General features: G+C 47.7%; 1 protein-coding gene across 1 annotated transcript; it reads left to right on the plus strand.

Moving 5' to 3' along the window:
* Nucleotides 1-152: 152 nt before the first annotated feature.
* On the plus strand, nt 153-18,669 carry umodl1 (uromodulin-like 1). Its single transcript, XM_056285196.1, has 17 exons — nt 153-225; nt 423-665; nt 1,370-1,528; nt 2,086-2,213; nt 2,321-2,507; nt 3,982-4,122; nt 5,090-5,275; nt 6,903-7,160; nt 8,103-8,215; nt 8,434-8,653; nt 9,741-9,878; nt 10,455-11,185; nt 12,287-12,447; nt 13,650-13,886; nt 15,241-15,400; nt 15,561-15,645; nt 18,482-18,669. Exons 1-17 carry the CDS (start codon nt 153-155, stop codon nt 18,667-18,669), a joined length of 3,408 nt encoding a protein of 1,135 aa, XP_056141171.1.
* The last annotated feature ends 1,499 nt before the right edge of the window (nt 18,670-20,168 follow it).

Here is a 20,168-nt window from a genome sequence, read left to right on the forward strand (position 1 = left end):
TTGGTGCTGCTGGGGGAGGAGGGAAAGAGAGCCGCAGAGGATTCAGATGTTGCATACACCCTAAGCAGAAATCACTGCTTCAGGAATATGGAGGAATATCCACGTACAATGTAGTCGCTGAATACGGTGACGAAGAATCCGATCTGTGTAAGATGAGTTGGATGCTCTCCATATGGCTGGCTGTGGTCCTTCTCGTCTGCAAGGGACACAATGCTCTGTTTGAAGGTAGGCGTCTGGGTACGCGACACATAAAAATGATGTTGATGGACACATAAAATGGAGTGTGGTGCAAACGGCTTGTGTCTCGCTTTACCTATCTCCCTTATTTATTCGGCATTTTTACAGTTTTCATGGGCAAAGCCTAGAAGGACGGGTTGAGATAAATCTGACAATTTTGACGAGATATGCATATTTTCTTCCAGGATATGACCTGTCTACATCCGGTTACCATCTATGTGCTGTCCATGAGACGAGACAGGCGAGTGTGCTGGTGACCCACAAGGTTCCCTACAAAGTGAGGCGACCCTGTGGCCGCTGGCTGCCCTGGAAGACGTGTGAAGTCACCCTTTACAGAATGATCCACCGGACCGAGAACAAGACGGTCACAGAGGAGGTGACGAGGTGCTGCGATGGCTTCGCACAAGTGGGCAGTTACTGTGCCCTTCGTGAGTCTTGCTGGTTTATTCACCTACGTGCTGAGCACGATGGACGCCCACAGACCCTTCGATGAATTTTTCTCAGCTGTGCTGCACATTTGTGACCAGTGTTTGGCTTGGGTTGATAATGCAGCGTTTCACACACGGTGCACAGACAAGTGGTAACGGTGACACAGAAATTACACAACTGCCAGCTTGGGCGTCCGGCTGGCGCGGCGGTCTATTCCGTTGCCTACCAACACGGGGATCGCCAGTTCAAATCCCCGTTTTACCTCCAGCTTGGCCGGGCGTCCCTACAGACACAATAGGGCCGTGCCTGCAGGGGTGGGGAGCCAGATGTGGGTATGTGTCCTGTTCGCTGCACCAGCGCCTCCTCTGGTCAGTCGGGGCACCTGTTCGGGGGAATAGCGTGATCCTCCCACGCGCTACGTCCGCCTGGCGAAACTCCTCACTGTCAGGTGAAAAGAAGCAGCTGGTGACTCCACATGTATCGGAGGAGGCATGTGGTAGTCTGCAGCCCTCCCCAGATCGGCAGAGGGGGTGGGGCAGCGACCGGGACGGCTCGGAAGAGTGGGGTGATTGGCCGGATACAAGTGGGGAGAAAAAGGGGGAAAAACAAAAAAAAAAAGGAAGAAAGAAAAAGAAATTACACAACTGCCAACATCTTTGTGTTCATGTGTGGCTAATAACACAATTCATTCGTTTGAATTAAGCTCTAAACCGGAGTAGAGAGTTCACCGCCAAGCCAGGGTCCTGCCCCGATGCAAAAGGGTTGCCTTCCAGTAATGAAGACTGCGAGTGGGACATAGACTGTCCAGGATGGCAAAAATGCTGCAAGAGACCCTGTGGCTCTTCCTGCACCGCCCCTACGGGTAAGTATGTATTGAAACTGGTTGTTAATTGTCTTTCATATGTTTTTCTCTGGCGACGGAGCCAAACGGTCTCATAAAAATTATTTTTCAGGAGGGGCGTCCGGGTGGCATGGCGGTCTATTCCGTTGCCTACTAACACGGGGATCGCCAGATCGAATCCCTGTGTTACCTCCGGCTTGGTTGGGCGTCCCTACAGACACAATTGGCCGTGTCTGCAGGTGGGAAGCCGGATGCAGGGATGTGTCCTGGTCGCTGCACTAGCGCCTCTTCTGGTCGGTCGGGGCGCCTGTTCGGGAGGGGGGGGACTGGCGGGAATAGCGTGATCCTCCCACGTGCTGCGTCCCCCCGGTGAAACTCCTCACTGTCAGGTGAAAAGAAGCGGCTGGCGACTCCACATGTATGGGAGGAGACATGTGGTAGTCTGCAGCCCTCCCCGGATCAGCAGAGGGGGCAGAGCAGCGACCGGGACGGCTCGGAAGAGCGGGGTAATTGGCCAAATTCAAATGGGGAGAAAAAAGGGGGAGGGGTGGTAATAAAATAAATAAATACATTTTCAGGGTCACCACAGTATTCAGAGAATAGAAGATGGCACCTGAACGTGACTGTGACCGTGAAAATAGACTACCAGCAACTGATGTCTTTGGATGGCGGGCTTCTGGACCACACAAGAATGCTGCACGCTATGGTATTACTGTGTGATCCACCATTTTGCCATGAAACGCCGCAGTGTCTCACATTTACAGTCGTTCCTCTGGTTCGTGCGCATCGCTTGCTAGGTCTCTGTATTTTCAGGTGACTGGTGCGCTCGACTCGCCTGCTGTCTCCGTTCACTACGTCAGCTCTCAGCCCGTGCACCCCTACAGAACTGCCACTTCACTGCTGGTCGCCTGCAACGCCACCTTCTCGCTGCCGAACGCCACATCAAAACTGCATCTTCTCCTCCGGCACATAGAGGAAGTGTCATCTGTAACGGTGGAGGGTGAGAAAATGCACGATCTGTGGTGGTTTTTTTTCTTCTTCTTTTCACAGTTTGCAGCGTTCCGCTGGAGAGATGAAGGTGTTGTAGTTGTGTGCATGATTCAGATGGTGCAGAGAACATAGTGTTCAGGAAACAATGACTCAGTAGCGCCGCAGGTTCCCTCTGCCACCGCTTCTTTATGACACTCATCTGTGGGACGTTTCCTGCGACAGTGGAAAATAACACCGGTGCCATCACACCATCACTCATGTGTTCTGCATGCTGACGTAGGCAGAAGCCTACATCCCCTATCCAGCCCCCTTCCCCCCTTCCCCCGCATTGAGTTATTCCACCACAGTAATGTAACCTGATTATTTCAAGTTATCTTGATTTACTTTGCCTGCAAACTGAACAGAGAATGAACACCAGTGAATAACACGCTGAATGTATGATACTGTCATCTCTAACTATAATTAAGCATTATTTCATATGTTAATGATCTTGTTTACATCTGTCAACTCACCATCTAAACGGCATCCAAACTCCTGTCTGAGGGCACAAAGATGATCGTACATTACGTGCATTACTGGGTGGCACGGTGGTGCAGTGGTTAACGCGGTCGCCTCACAGCAAGAAGGTCCTGGGTTCGAGCCCCCGGGGTAGGCCAACCTTGGTGGGTCGTCCCGGGTCGTCCTCTGTGTGGAGTTTGCTTGTTCTCCCCGTGTCTGCGTGGGTTGCCTCCCACAGTCCAAAGACATGTAGGTCAGGTGAATCCATCCATTATCCGAACCGCTTATCCTGCTCTCAGGGTCGCTGGGATGCTGGGGCCTATCTCAGCAGTCACTGGGCAGTAGGCGGGGAGACACCCTGGACAGGCCGACAGGCCACCACACAGGGCCGACACACTCACCCACACCCACACACATTCATACCTAGGGACAATTTAGTACGGCCGATTCACCTGACCTACATGTCTTTGGACTGTGGGAGGAAACCGGAGCCCCCGGAGGAAACCCATGCAGAGGACGCAGGGCAGAACATGCAAACTCCACACAGAGGACGACCCCCCCCCCCCCAAGGTTGGACTACCCCAGGGCTCGAACCCAGGACCTTCTTGCTGTGAGGCGACCGTGCTAACCACTGTGCCACCCTGCTGCCCTCAGATGAATCGGCCGTATTAAATTGTCCATAGCTGTGAATGTGTGTGTGTGTGTGTGTGTGGGTCCTGTGTGGTGGCCTGGCAGCCTGTCCAGAGTGTCACCCCGCCTGCTGCCCAATGACTGCTGGGATAGGCTCCAGCATCCCCGCGACCCTGAGAGCAGGATAAGTGGTTTGGGTAATGGATGGATGGAAGGACGCGCATTACTTAAACACATTAGAGTAATTCTGCTACTTGTAATCCAACACTCCCACGACGGCAGTGCGAGTGCAGGGTGCAAGAAAACCTACTCTGCACTAATGTGCCGTTCCGTGTGTATTTTCTGTGTTGGTGCAGATGTGGATGAATGTTTACACACTAGTCTCAGTACCTGCTCCCCTCAGGCGGAGTGTAACAACACAGTCGGCTCCTACCAGTGTACCTGTCACCAGGGATACACCGACGCTCACCCCCGGCACCCTGGAGCAGTTTGTGAAGGTTAGGATGTGTGTGTGCGTGTGTGTGTGTGTGTGTGTGTGTACCAGGTTTTTCTATCCTAATGAGAACATTTGGTCCCCATTAGGATAGAAAAACCTGAAAACACCAGCCCTGTGGGGACATTTTATGTGTCCCCATGAGGAAGAGGGTCTGTTTTAGGGTTCGGACTTGGTTTTAGGGTCAAGGTTAGAATTAGGATAAGGGTAAGGGTTAAGGTTAGGGTTAGAATTAGGATTAGGATAAGGGTTAAGGTTAGAATTAGGATTAGGTTAAGGTTAGGGTAAGGGTTAAGGTTAGAATTAGGATTAGGTTAAGGTTAGAATTAGGATTAGGTTAAGGTTAGGGTAAGGGTTAAGGTTAGGCATGTAGTTATGATGGTTAAGGTTAGGGAATGGGGGTAGGGTAGGGTAGTCAATGAGGGGTCCACACAAGTATAGGGTGACATGGTGTGTGTGTGTGTGTGTGTGTATACACATATTTTAGCTGTGACCTTTAGTTTGACGATGGCGATGAGAAAGGTGGAGTAATTATCATGAATAATCAGTTCCTTTGTTACAACTACAACTTTTTAATGTGGTAATTGAAACACAACTACCACATTAAAAAGTGGCTTGGGGGGGGTGCCTCTGTGGCTCACCTGGTAGAGTGCTTACCACGTAAGGCTGAGTCCTTAGCACAGCAGCCTGGGTTCGACTCTGGCCTGGGCCCTTTGCTGCATGTCTCTCTACCATCACTATCAGATAAAAGTGGGGAAAAAACGTGATTTAGGGGGCTTTGTGCTGTTAAAGTGGTGAGACACGGAGGTACATCATCACTGTCCTCTTCATCTGCACCCCTTTTTGATCCTTTTTATAAAAGTGAGTGGGTGGAGACGGGCTTTCACACATCAGAGTAAAGTTCACTCGTCATGCAGTACATATTTTGCACCAGAACCTATGCATATGACATGAGCCTTTCTCTTCTCCAGCTGACCAAAATGCGACAACCAGCACCGAGCATCCCACATCCTCCCCCACCGTTTTGACACCCATCTCCATCTTTACTCCAACTATGAACACAACCCAGGCAGTTTCCAGTGCCACCTATGACTCTGCAGAAAACAGCAGCGCAGATATCGTCTCCTCCTCTGAGACCAGTGTGCCGGCAGCACTGAGTACAATGAGTACTACGATTACTATGAGCAACGGTCGCCCTTATTCACCATATGTTTCGCAGCAGACAAGTGCCACGCCTTATTTGAGCACGGGCTCTTCTGCTGTGACGCCTCTGACTGCACAACAATCCACATGCTGTAAGAAGTATATTTTTTTCTTACTAACACTTACTTTTTTCTTAATAACAACACCAATTTACTTTTTTTGTAAAAATCAAATGAGCCTTCCAAGTAAATTTCAGTGTACAAGTCAAAATATGCATGAAAATAAGTATCAACTGTCTCCTGTAGACTGAAGTAGGCACAGCTGTACATTCCCCTGTCTGTTCCCCCGATTTATAAGTGAACCTCCTCAAGAGAACTGTATTATAAGAGAACTGACTATAAGTCACTGTTTTGGATGATGATGAAGGATTGATAGCTCGGACTTTAGCTGTAGCTAGTTGGGAATATGTGACCACGACGGTGCATCGGCAGGGATGCTGGTAGGTTATCTTCAATAGTGTTTAATAACAAGTAGGCATGTGGTTCTACAATAAAACAAGAATAAACAAACCACATTAGCACACAAGTTCAACAACAGTGCTGCCAGGACACATTAAGCAGTGCTAGAGCTAACAAATGCTAATAGCATACCTAATTACTCCATAGGTAATGGAGTAATTAGGTAATTGGCCGTGGTCGTTAAAGTAGTTCAAAAGAAAATGGCGATTGTTGTTACGCTGACAACAAATGTCAGAGGGGCCGTAAATGTTCGTACTACGCCACTGCTCATTTGGTCATTACTGCAAAACCTCACTTGAGTGAGTCCGCAATCCCCCCCCCCAAAAAAAGAGCTGGCGACTTGCCGCAAGTCTGTTAATGCAGAAGTTTATATGGAAGTTAGCCCGCTTCAATGGTCACGCGTCTTTGCAATGGCAGCGGTTCAAATAAAAATGGCCGCCGCTCCATCCTGCTATTGTAACAGTGCACGACCACGGATGCAGACTCGCTAGTTCATGGCTAACGGGTCGGACCTCGCCCATGGTGCGGGGAACCCAAGGTCGATTCCCGGCTGCTCCTTGAATTCGCGCTACACTATGTCGATTTAAAGGGAGTGTCCGTTCTACTCATTCAATTTCTATGATACTGGCATATATATGCGACTTATACACCAAAGAGACTTATATATATATGTTTTTTTCCTCACAACAACACATTTTTTGCTGAGTGCGACTTATACTCCAGAGCGGTTTGTAGTCCGGGAAATACGGTACGTTGAGGAGTTTGAAAGGATTGATGATTTCACTGGAGAGGCGATTTAGCACGTATTTAAATACGCCTTTCACAATTGTAATTACAACCACCGAACTCTCATTTGCAAACTCTCATTTGCAAATGTACATCAATTTATACCTGCAAACTCATTCCACATTTTTATACATTTATTGTCATTGTTTCATCACGTTCGTAACTATTTTGTCCCCCCCATCCCCTCTTTCTTCAAGCCCTCCCATACAATGGAAGAATATCAGAATGATATTCTTCCATTGTATAAAACATTTCAGTAAAAATTGTCTGAACAAAAACTTTCAAAACTTGACTCTCATCCTCCATCCCCCCCATCTACCCACCATTTTCTCTCCAGCCCCTCCCTTTATCACCAGGTTATGGTCGTCCAACGTCACTGGCACCTCCTTCTTTCTTTATTGGTCCAGCCAATTGGGGAGCAACCATACTTACCTGGTTGTTCTGAGGCAGGAGTCAGAGGTGGTACGTCAATGGGAGACCAACCAGACCTCCACGGAGGTGACGGGATTGCAGCCCGGGTCTCTGTACAACATCACTGTCACTCCTTGTGCTTGTGGAAGCCGAGGTGGCAGCCTCCACCTGTGTGTCAAGACAGGTAAGATGGCTTTGCTCAGCTGAAGTGAACACTGACTTCTGAAAACTGATGTCATTTTTAAACACAAAAGGATTTATTTACCTGAAAAGGAACTCCAAAATTCACTCGTTCACATATTCTAAGAAGCAAAATATTGATAAGCAGAGTGCATAACTTAAAGTTGGACGAAAACTCAAACACTAATATTTTCTAACATCACTTATTACTTTGTCATGCATTTTATACCATCTCATTCTACTGCAAAAGTGTAATAAGAGAATTCAGTTTTTCTATTTTTCTCTTTTTAGAAGAGCTCCCCCTACTTGAGCTTCTCTCAGCCAATCTTTTTATCTGATACTTATGATGTCATCAGAACCTTATTTGCATATAGCCGATCAAATCAAATCATCAAATCACGAAACCCCGTCCACCCTTGCTTGTACTTGTCACTCAAAGGTCAGCTCAAGAATATTAATGTGGATAGACCACCCCCTCACAGTCCATGAGTCAGATGAGAACAGTTATGGATGAAGGTACAAAAAAAAAAAGAAAACCCCACAATATGTCATTTACAAATAAAAAGTACTGCTGTTTTATAAGTCCGTGTTCAAGGTTTTGAGACATGAATAGTTAAATCTCATTTACTGATTTCAGTCCGGCTTTAAAATGCGTTCAGTGGGGCTTGAAAGTGAAAACAAAGACATGACAACATTTCAACCATACCATTGAATCTCCTGCTATAAGCTGCTCGCAGCCACGTTTGCCAATGTGGTAACCTTGTTGCTAGATGTGGGTTTGGTTTTGGTTTTTTTCAGATCCCCTTAGCGAGTTCAAGGGACATTTTTGGTTTTTTTGACATGACATGCGTTACTCACATGCAGGTATATCAGTGCAGGTTAATGAGGTCTACTTTTAGCCGTGGAGGGTTATTCTAACTGAGTGACACCTGTCTCTCCCTCCCAGCTGCGCAGACCCTTGAAGCCACGGCTCGCCTGACCAACATCCAGTTTACTGATGACCTGCTAAACTCTAGCAGCCAGGCCTACTTAAACCTCACTCAGACTATTCAGGAAGAGGTACGGGTCTCACAAGGATTAAGATGTTCGCGTGAAAATTCAAATAACATGTCGCTCTGTCACTTTTGCAATATTACTGAATGTTCCACATCATTCTGTCTGTCTGTCTGTATGTATCAATAAGCCAAATAATCAATAGGGTTAATTGTCTGTGTGGACTTCGTGGTTCATCCATCCATCCATCCCGTCTGTGCATATTCCTCTCTTGTCACCAACAGATCTACCAGTCTCTTGATCCAAAGATGAAGGCCATGGTTGACTCAGGAGAGATGAGAATCAAGATCACAAGTTTGTCCCAAGGCAGTGTGGTGGTCAACTTCACCATTGTCCTTAATTCCGATCAGAGCCCAAATGTCCACAACGTGTCCTCAGCTTTGATGTCCGCCCTACTCAACAGCTCCAAATTCACTGTTGATGAAAACAACATGAGCATTCACGGCATGTTTCTCAACCTCTCTCTGTCAATAGAATGTTACGGATCTAGACTTTTTTGTCCTCTTGATTTAAGAAACCACCCTGGTTTAAGAGTCTTAAACCAGGGCAGTATCTTGGTGAGCGAGGATCTGTTGCCATCTCACAATGCTGTGATTGCAACTATTCCCCAATCCTCTGTGAGTAGACACACATGGCCATTGTAACTCTAGTTAATGGTCACGCCTATTTGCATATGAAACCGACCGTTGGTTTCGGTCTTTATGCAACTGTATTGTTTATGAGGGTGGGGACACCTGCAGTCAGTTGAGACTGAAGGGGTTACTTGGATGTCTTTATGCATGCTCAATAATCCAGGTAAGAAAATCAAAGAGGGTTGAATCAGTTCATCTGGACACAGCGTTTATTGAGAGAAACGTTTCATCATGGCGGCACGGTGGCGCAGTGGTTAGCGCCGTCGCCTCACAGCAAGAAGGTCCTGGGTTCGAGCCTCGGGGTAGTCCAACCTTGGTGGGTCATCCCAGGTCATCCTCTGTGTGAAGTTTGTATGTTCTCCCCGTGTCTGTGTGGGTTTCCTCCGGGGGCTCCGGTTTCCTCCCACAGTCCAAAGACATGTAGGTCAGGTGACTCGGTTGTACTAAATTGTCCCTAGGTGTGAATGTGCGTGTGTCGGCCCTGTGATGTCCTGGCGGCCTGTCCAGGGTGTCTCCCCGCCTGCCGCCCAATGACTGCTGGAATAGGCTCCAGCATCCCCGCGCCCCTGAGAGCAGGATAAGCGGTTCAGATAATGGATGGACGTTTCATCACTCATCTATGTGACCTCTTCTGTCTAAACTGACTGCAGGCATCCCCACCCTCATCACTCACCCCCACTTGGATGAGTGACGAAACGTTTCTCTCAATAAACGTGTCCAGGTGAACTGATTCACCTTTCTGTGATCAGTGATTGCATCTTCTTTTTACAACAGTAATTGGTTGCCGTAGTTTTTGCCTCCTGGCTGTTCTACAAAAGCACCGCTTGTTGTGGTTAACATTAGCAGGTCATAGTTTACCGTATAATCCTGAATCCAGATATGTTCTGTCCTGCCAACAGATTTTGATGAATGCACTACTGGGGAAAATGATTGTTCCCGATGGGCTCAATGCCGCAATACCTGGGCCTCCTATGAGTGTTTATGTCTGGATGGCTTCATGGACACTGACCCTGCAAGGCCTGGACGAGTATGTGAAGGTAAGTTCTAGCGGGGCTAATAGTGCAAAAGTGTAGCGACCACAAATGTGTAGATTCGCTAGCCCTTGGCTAACGGGTCGGACCCTTTAGCTGACTGGTTAGCAGTCGCCCGTGGTGTACCCGTTAGCCAAGGGCTAGCAAGTCTACACATCCGCGGTCATTACACTGTTACAAAAGTGTGTCTCTAACTGGAGTGTGTATTGAGTTGATTTTTTTGGGGAGTGGAGGGGGTTACGCACTAAAACTGTACAGAGAAAGACTCACTTTACAGATATTTATACGGTGATGATGACGTGCTTTAATATTGCAACCTGAATGTCTTTTCTGCAGTCATGGCCACCTCAATATCACCGGACACAACAACAGAATTACTGACAACCATGGCTGTTTCTCCATTCAGCCCTACTTCTTTACCTCAAATGACCTCAACCAATGTAGTCCCAGCAAATGACAGTTCAGCTACAACCGAGACACTAACTACTGAAGCTGTTAACACTACTATGCGCTTTTCTTCACCTCCTACATCACAGTCAGCCACCACCATAACACCTGTTTCAATTCCTACAACCATACCAGCCGAAACCACACCAGCTGTCACAATTCCAACCATCGAGGCTGTTGGTAACAACACCGCTACACCTGACACCACCATCCCTGTCCATAGCCCACAAAACTATACCCTTACTACCCCACCTAGCTCCACTACTGCCACTACCTCCACCAGTTCCACTACTGGTCCCAGCTCCATTAATGCCCTCACTCATAGCAGTTCCACAGCTAATGACACCCACATCAGCTCCACTGCGACCCCTACCCCCACCAGCTCTGCCATTGCTCCCACCCCTACAATTGCCCCTACCACCACTAGCACTACTATCCCCACCAGCTACACAATTACCCCTACTCCCACCGGCTCCGCTACCACCCCTACCACCACCAGCTTTAGTACTGCTCCCTCACCTACTACTGCCTCCACCACCACCGGTGCTAACACCCCCACCAGTTCCACTACCACCTCTGCCCCCATCAACCCCCCCATCATCCCCATTACTACCCTAACCCCAAACACCAGCTCCACTACTGCCCCTACCCCTGCTACAGACAGCCAGGTTACGCCTGAGGACATCTCGGTCGAATGTCGAGCCGCTGCCATAACTGTGACGGTGACCAGGGAATTTCTAGTGAGGGAAAAAATAAGTGACAGCGCCCTCCACCTGGGCATGGAGCAGTGTGGTGTCAACAGGAGCAACGCCACCCACGTCCAACTGATCTTAGCATGGGGCGAGTGTAACACAACACTCCTGCATGTGAGTTTATCCATCTTATTTATTTATTTAATTCCTGGGTGTTCAGTGACAATCAGAGTTTCAAGTTTAGAAACTTTGGCTTTGTTCTTTATTCATACACGTGTTGCAAGGAGACAGAATGCCAGTCATGTAACTCCTATAGATTAAAAGATGATTTACTTATTGCAGGGGCGTCCAGGTGGCGTGGCGGTCAATTCCGTTGCCTACCAACACGGGGATCGCCAGTTTGAATCCTCGTGTTACCTCCGGCTTGGCCGGGCGTCCCTACAGACACAATTGGCCGTGTCCGCGGGTGGGAAGCCGGATGTGGGTATGGGTCCTGGGTCGCTGCACTAGCGCCTCCTCTGGTTGGTCGGGGCGCCTGTTCGGGGGGAAGGGGGACTTGGGGGAATAGCGAGATCCTCCCACGGGCTACGACCCCTGGTGAAACTCCTCACTGTCAGGTGAAAAGAAGCGGCTGGTGACTCCACATGAATCGGGGGGGGGGGGCATGTGGTAGTCTGCAGCCCTCCCCGGCTCGGCAGAGGGGGTGGAACAGTGACCAGGAAGGCTCAGAAGAGTGGGGTAATTGGCCAAGTACAAATGGAGGAGAAAAATGGGGAAAAAATCCACAAAAAAAAAAGATGATTTTCTAGTCCACGGTGGTGTAGCGGTCTAAGCATCGGCTTTGTGTCGATGCAGTTGCCCACTGGGTACTGGGGTTCGCGCCCCGGTCTCGCCAGATCCGACTATGGCCGGACTCGATGAAGCAGCAATCATTGGCAACGCTGTCTTCGGGAGGGGGGCGGAGTCGGCTTGTGTTCGACATGTGAATGCGTCTCTGTGTGTGTCGGAATAAACAGTGGTTCGGCTTGGAGTCGCCTTGTCACGAAAGTGGGGAGGCGGTCTCCTTCGAGACTGCCGGCCGGAGAGATGCAGTTGGCGAACGCATGCAGTATGAGGGTTGGTGTTTGAATTAAAATAGGGATCGATTGGCCACTAAATTGGGAGAAAAAAGGGAAAAATCAGAAATAAATAAATACATATATAAAAAAGATGATTTTCTTTCATGCCCATACGTCTGAAAATGAGGAGACATCTCTTGACTTTTTTGCTTTTTAGAACGATACTTACTACTCCGTACAAGTGACGCTCTTCGACAGCATGGTTCATCTGGCTTTGACGAATGGCACTGCAGAGGCACCCAAACCACGGCTTGAGGTGCCCATCATGTGCACCTACAGGAAGAGCATCCTCGTCTCCACAGGCTACGGCCCCAAGGGGTAAAGCTCCATTTGGTGCCATGGATACCCAGTGTTCTCCACCACTCCCATTATATCAATAACTCTGGCGCTTCCATGTGAGGTGTCATATGTCCATTCTAAAATATCCCATAGGAAACGTTCCCTTTAGGATTTTCATCTCTGGTTCTTCTTCGACAGTCCATCAAAGCAGGCCTGTGGGCCATCAGGCCCGCACCAGAATGACAATATCGTCCACATTTCTCACAGACGAATGTTGATCGAGCTCTCCTCACATCACGCCTTGCACAGTAGTTGAGACAGTCGGCGTCGTGCCCCCGTCGAACAGTCTCTCTGGACCTCAGAACCCATTCCTGAGCGGTATACTGTAGTGTGACGGACTCAGTAGGTAAAGAGGTTGCCCCGCAGTGACAGCTTACTTGTCAAGTGATGCCATCCGTTGACCACCAGAGTGGTTCCTCTGCATGCCATCTGATGTTTGTGCCGTTGGTCCGATAGGGCTCATGATCCTATTGGGCTCTTCTGCCGTAAACACCATTGAGCGCCCTGCTGCCAGCGCCTTCTTGGATTTGAGTTCGGAGTTACCTTCTCCTAGCCTTTGCCTAAGGAGGCAAATGTACAAGGCAGTAGAAACAGATGCAGATAGTACCATCTACCGTCATAATGGTAGCAGCAAAGGCTGACCTGACTTGACACCATTTAACCTATAGCTGGGTTAATCCATCTCTGGTTAATAATTATAACATAATACATTTGGAAAAGTGGTCCTTTCCATAAGAGTTTATGGTGATAGTGCGACTTATCTATGTTGTATTTTGCAAATGACCGGTAAATTCGACTGATTAGACATAGCTAAGATATCTTATAGTTTGACATATTTAGGAACATTTAACCTTTTTTTTCCATTTCTTCAGAAAAAAACACCTTAAAGAAATCTAGCCTGAGACTGAAAAACCCACATAGAACAGATGCTGCTGTGCTCTATCATCAAACATCAACACATTAATGATACTGCCCTCCACTATTATACTACATCCCATCTCTCAGGAAGTCAGTTTCACCATCAGCCTAGAGCAGGAAATGACATGCAAAGAACAACACGTCATACCGCTAATGTCCTGTAGTTGCAGGTCTAAGCCATAAATCAAGTGTTCCCCGGCTATCTATAACTGTGCATTGTGTATTGTGGCCCGTTTGAACAAACTGTTCTCATCCGTCTACAGTTATGACATGATCAAAGATGCCATTGTGGGTTCGGGAACATTTCACGTGACCGTGCAGCTGCTGAATGGCGATTCGCCCCTACCCCAGAACCACACCTTGACGCCGGAGGAGGATGTGGTGGTGAAAGTCAGCCTCAACACCACAGCGGAGCAGATTAAAGTGGTCATCAACAGCTGCTGGGCCACCCCCAGCACAAACCCACTGGACAGCACCAACTACATCTTCCTAGGAGATGGGTGTGCTGATGCTTCTGTAACTTCTGCATAGGGGTTTGGATAACTGCTGGGCAATATGGAAAATGTTATTATCAAGATCATCGTAGGGAATGTTGCGCTGTATATATATTTATATATATAATAATATCCTTTTAAACATGCAAAAACACCATATTTAAGAATTTAGCTGGGGCTTATCCCATTGATAAACTGCCTGACATTGTAGTAGCAAACCAATGGTAATATGATAATATAATGGTAATAATCCATCCATCCATTATCTGAACCGCTTATCCTGCTCTCAGGGATGCTGGAGCCTATCCCAGCAGTCATTGGGTTGCAGGTGAGGAGAAACCCTGGACAGGCCGCCAGGCCATCACACACACACACACACACACACACACACACACACACACACACACACACACACACACATTCATACCTAGGGACAATTTAGTGCGGCTGATTCACCTGACCTACATGTCTTTGGACTGTGGGAGGAAACCGGAGCACCCGGAGGAAACCCACGCAGGCACAGGGAGAACATGCAAACTCCACACAGAGGACGACCCGGGACGACCCCCAAGGTTGGACTACCCCGGGCTCGAACCCAGAACCTTCTTGCTGTGAGGTGACCATGCTAACCACTGCGCCACCGTGCCGACAATGGTAATAATGGTAATAATATCAAACCAAAACTAGTTTTAAAAAAAATATTCCCTCAAATATGCAAACTCCACACAGAAGACCACCTGGGATGACCCTCAAGGTCGGACAACCTTGCATGTTCTCCCTGTGTCTGCGTGGGTTTCCTCCGGGTGCTCCGGTTTCCTCCCATAGTCCAGACACGTAGGTCAGGTAAATCGGCTGTACTAAATTGTCCCTAGGTGTGAGTGTGTGTCTGCCCTGTGATGGCCTGGCGGCCTATCCAGGGTGTCTTCCCGTCTTCCGCCCAATGACTGCTGGGATAGGCTTCAGCATTCCCATGACCCTGAGAGTAGGATAAGCGGTTTCGATAATGGATGAATGGATGGATTCCCTCAAGTATTTCAGAACTCAGTCTATGAGAAATTTTGGGTTGTAGATTCTCATCATCATAAATTGAGATGACAAAGTTGTGTATCATGGTGACAATGAGAATATTTAACCTTTATCCTGATGCAATACCGCTGAAAGACAATACACAATAATGCTGCAGCTCCATAGTTGGGATTTTTCAGTGAATACAGTAGCCGTCACTATATCTGTCCATTGGACAGAGTTGTCATTCTTTGCAGCTTACAGTGAACCCCATCACCACCACCACCATCACCACCTGCATCAATAACTGTTGTTTACAGACTGTGTTTCGATTCTGCTTGCCTTTGCTCTATAGCTGTCCCATGCCTAACATGTACACCACGGTTTTGGAGAACGGGAACTCCAGCTCATCGCGTCTCTCCGTCCGGATATTTTCCTTCGTTGAATTGGACGTTGCCTATCTGCACTGCCAGGTCCAGATCTGTGTGGAGACAGGCTCCACCACCTGTGTGCCTGTGAGTACATTCAGGCATGATGATGCACAAATGTGACCCCCACCCCGCTTCCCCCTTCTTCTGTTCTCTGGTTGCTATGTCAGGGATGCATCCGGAGGTACGAAAGATAAGATCTGACTCTGAATTGACTGTCGCTGTCGTTTCATGATACTCCCATAAGGACTGCACCGGGAGAATGGAACGGTTTGCCAACACGATTGGGACGGCTTACGGTTGCTCTGGGCCTCTTCTTAGATCAGATCTCGGTGAGCATGCTCATTCACACTGCTGATATAATAATAATAAAAAAAACTGTATTATCTTTAGAGAATAGACATGCTTGGCCCTCTCTGAAATGGCTAAGGTTGGAAAGTTAGCACAACATTTCAGCTGCTTCCATAAGTGTTTGTATCAAAAGGATCAAATTCTGTAATAATTGTTAACATTGTGAATATCATATTTAAGATGGAATAACACTGGCACGACAGCTCTTATTCAGCTATTTATGATGCAAAACGAGCTGACCGGTCTTGAAGATTGGAAAGTAAGGGATAACTTCCTACTCTAAGTTGGTATAAAGTTGGTCTGAGCACTTTAAAAAAGCTTGATTTAGGGTCCGCGGTGGCGTAGTGGTCTAAGCGTCGGCTTGGTGTCGATGCAGTTGCCCACTGGGGACTGGGGTTCGCGCCCCGGTCTCGTCAGATCCGACTATGGCCGGACTCGATGAAGCAGCAATCATTGGCAACGCTGTCTTCGGGAGGGGGGCGGAGTCGGCTTGTGTTCGTCATGTGAATGCGTCTCTGTGTGTGTCGGAAAAACAGTGGTTCGGCTTGGATTCGCCTTGTCACGAAAGTGGGGAGGCGCTTTCCTTCGAGACTGCCGGCCGGAGAGATGCAGTTGGCGAACGCATGCAATACGAGGGTGGGTGTTTGAATTAAAATAGGGATCAATTGGCCACTAAATTGGGAGAAAAAAGGGGAAAATCAGAAATAAAAAAAAAAAAAAAAAAAAAAAGCTTGATTTAATGATTTAACAACAGCAGTAGTATTGCAATGTCTGTCTTTCAATACAGGTGTGTCAAAAGTACTGCATTGGATAATTTCCATTTGTTAGGTTAACAGTAGTCAGTGATTCAACATAATACACTTACTTGTGTTGTCAAGAAATTAGCACTATCAGCATTATTTAATGCGCATAACATTTCCAACACTGTTAATGTTAAATAGAATAAAAAATCTCCCTCTCACCCTTTTTCGGGTGGTGTGTGTCTTCCTCAAGCTCGGGTCCTCTACCAGAGGCCTGGGAGTTTGAGGCTTCTGTGCAGTATCTTAGCTGTTCCTAGGACCGCACTCTTCTGGACAGAGACATCAGAATCTTCCTGGACAGAGACCTGAGAGTGTTCCTGGAATCTGCTGGAGTCACTCTCCCAGTTTGGGGGTCACAGCCCCTAGTGCTCCTATTACAAATGGGAATACTGTGGATTTCACCTTCCACATCCAATCTAGTTCTTACCTCAGCCATTGGTATTTCTCTCGCTTCTCATGCTTTTTTCTTCCTCATGTTGCCGTTGCTCAGGATTGCTACATCGATCATTACTGCCGTCTTCTGTTCCTTGTTGACCACCACAATGTCTGGTTGGTTAACCAGCACCCGCTTGTCAGTCTGGAACTGGAAGTCCCACAGGATCTTAGCTCTGCCATTCTCAACCACCTCTGGCAGTGTCTCCCACTTGGACTTGGGGACTTCCAGTCTGTATTCAGTACAGATATTCCTGTACACTATCCCAGGCACTTGGTTATGCCTTTCAGTGTACGCTTTCCCAGCTAGCATTTTACACCCTGCTACTAAGTGCTGGACTGTCTCAGGGGCGTCTTTGCACAGCCTGCTTCTTGGGTCTTGTCTGGTGTGGTAGACCCCTGCCTCAATCGAGCTGGTCCTGAGTGCCTGTTCTTGTGCTGCTATGATCAGAGCCTCTGTGTTGTCCTTCAGTCCAGCCTTTTCTAGCCACTGGTAGGATTTCTCTATCAACCATGTCTTCTATCTGTCAATGGTACATCCCATGGAGGGGCTTGGTCTTCCAAGACACCTCCTCTTCTTCTTCTTCCACACTCTTCTGCTGCACTAAGCTAGATAGCTCAGTAGGTAAGAACGTCCGCTTTCCATGCAGGAGATAGGGGGTTCAAACCCTGGCTGGGACAAGTCTCCAGTAAGAGCCCATGGCTTAGACTCCTAATGCTGTACAAGCCAGCTACCTCAGATATGAGTGAGAGTAACATAAATAGAGTCATACCAGCTCGGATGTCACCCAGGTTAACAAGGTCCATGTCAGGTATTGAGGAACCAGGGCAACCTGATGAGAAATGGGCTACTGGAACAAGACATTCATGGACAAGAAGATATATATATCCAAACTGCTTATCTTGCTCTCAGGGTCGCGGGGATGCTGGAGCCTATCCTAGCAGTAATTGGGTAGCAGGCGGGGAGACACCCTGGACAGGCCGCCAGGCCAAAACAGGGCCGACACACAAACAAACAAGCACACACACACATTCACACCTAGGGACAATTTAGTACGGCCGATTCATCTGACCTACATATCTGTGGACTGTGGGAGGAAACCGGAGCACCCGGAGGAAACCAACGCAGACATGGGGAGAACATGCAAACTCCACACAGAGGACGACCCAGGATGACCCCCAAGGTTGGACTACCCCGGGGCTCGAACCCAGGACGTTCTTGCTGTGAGGCGACCGCGCTAACCACTGCACCACATATATATTTGAAAGCACTCATAACTCAGAAGTTAAAACTGAGTGGCCAAAGGTTTTTGGTTTAAAATACATCTCAAATTCAGCCTGATTATTTTCACTTCTAAATGAACCTTTCATTTTGTTTTTGTTCAAATTAGTGAGGGCAGAGTATATCAGACAAACAGGTGCATAAATGAACATGATGTAATGTTATTTACGGGGCCAGGAGCTTGCCAAATGACCAGTTATAAAATGTGTCCTCCAGATATCTGTTCAATGTGTTCTGTTATTATTTTCCATGTTTGATTTAAGATAAGTTTTATGAAATGTTTTATCGGACATATTCTTGCAGAATCCACGGAAGAGGCATTGGATGTTTTCCATGTGGTGGGCTTCAGCCTTCTAGGAATAGGCACGACCCTCGTCTTTCTCGGTGGTTTCATTGCTGTTTTCTACTACCAGAGGAACCGCATCGGACACTACAACTTCAGCCTCAAAGCCAAGGAGGAGAAATTCACCTACCTGGTCTTCAATACCTAGAAGCATCCACAGAGTATCCCCACTCAATAAAAAGAAAATTGGGGGCATCCGGGTAGCGTAGCGGTCTATTCTGTTGCCTACCAACACGGGGATCGGCGGTCCGAATCCCCGTGTTACCTCCGGCTTGGTCGGGCGTCCCTGCAGACACAATTGGCTGTGTCTGCGGGTGGGAAGCCGGATGTGGGTATGTGTCCTGCTGGCGCTGTCCTGGTCGCTGCACTAGCGCCTCCTCTGGTCGGTCGAATCACCTGTTCGGGGGTGAGGGGGAACTGGGGGGGGGGTAGCGTGATCCTCCCACGTGCTATGTCCCCCTGGCGAAACTCCTCACTGTCAGGGGAAAAGAAGCGGCTGGCGACTCCACATGTATCGGAGGAAGCATGTGGTAGTCTGCAGCCCTCCCCGGATCGGCAGAGGGGCTGGAGCAGCGACCAGGATGGCTCTGAAGAGTGGGGAAATTGGCCGGATAAAATTGGGGAGAAAAAAAGGGGAGGGGGGGGCAGATTTTTCTGGCTGCTATGTCTGCTTAAAAGGTCAAATTGTTTTAGAAGACGTCAGATTTTTCCAATCTGATTCATCGACATTGTGTATTTGTTATGTTTGGTTCATTGTTTGGCAAATTTAAAGCCCTGTACAGTACCATCTATCAGTCTTTGTTACGGGCTCACCGTGTCCACGTTAGCTTAGCTTGGCTGTGAGAACCGAGGCTGTAGGAGCTGTCAGGCCAAAATGTGTCCGGGTGACATCATCGCAATGCAATCGTGACAGCTCGCATTCCTGACATTCCTCTCTTGCTGTAGTTCGTAGAGTCGTAATATTGCAGGCAAAGCAGGTTTAATAGTGTACTCTTTTTAGCTACATCGTACAATACATGCGCAGGGTCACCTTTTGTATCCGACTTGCAATTGTTTATATGAGGATATGTTTTTCGAAAAACACAAAAAAGCATACTTTTAGGTGAAAGTTCATCTACTGGTTGATCACCTTGTTAGCTAGCTAGCTAACATTATGTAGCGTGGACGAGATCTTCAATAAAGATGTTCTATAAACCTATTTTCCATTAAAATGAAACGTCCAATATTTGCGATTATGTATTTTTTTGACATCAATGGCAAGTTAGCTAGGTAGCTAGCAACCAAAAAAAAAAAAGGGTCACGAAATGTTATTTTAAACAACTGGACTTTTCATGAACCGAGAAGGTTAAAAACAGGATCCCATTAGCTGGATGACAACGACGATTAGCTGGATGATGTCACCCGGAGACAGTTTGGCCTGACTGAGCTGCTGTTGGGCAAATCAACAAGTCTCATGACAGATGTAATCTAGTTGGTTGGCTAAAATTAGGATTGTTTAGGAAAAAAACAAAAAAAACAAAACACAAGTATAAATGATAGAAAACCTAAGGAAATCCAGCACGAAGCAAACTGGTGATAGAATAATAGGCGGTGCTGGTAATTTGTTTTTTGTTAAGCTTGAAAATAAGCTGGTGATATGACGGTACA

This window comes from Lampris incognitus, chromosome 8, assembly GCF_029633865.1.
Source record: "Lampris incognitus isolate fLamInc1 chromosome 8, fLamInc1.hap2, whole genome shotgun sequence".
NCBI lineage: Eukaryota > Metazoa > Chordata > Actinopteri > Lampriformes > Lampridae > Lampris > Lampris incognitus.

Excerpts from the sequence above, each read along its gene's own strand:
- umodl1 (XM_056285196.1), top strand. The coding sequence starts at position 153 with ATGAGTTGGATGCTCTCCATATGGCTGGCTGTGGTCCTTCTCGTCTGC. Across the intron at positions 5,276-6,902 it reads CAGTGTGCCGGCAGCACTGA|CCCCTCCCTTTATCACCAGG; the intron begins GTACAATGAGTA and ends TTTTCTCTCCAG. Across the intron at positions 8,216-8,433 it reads CTCAGACTATTCAGGAAGAG|ATCTACCAGTCTCTTGATCC; the intron begins GTACGGGTCTCA and ends TGTCACCAACAG.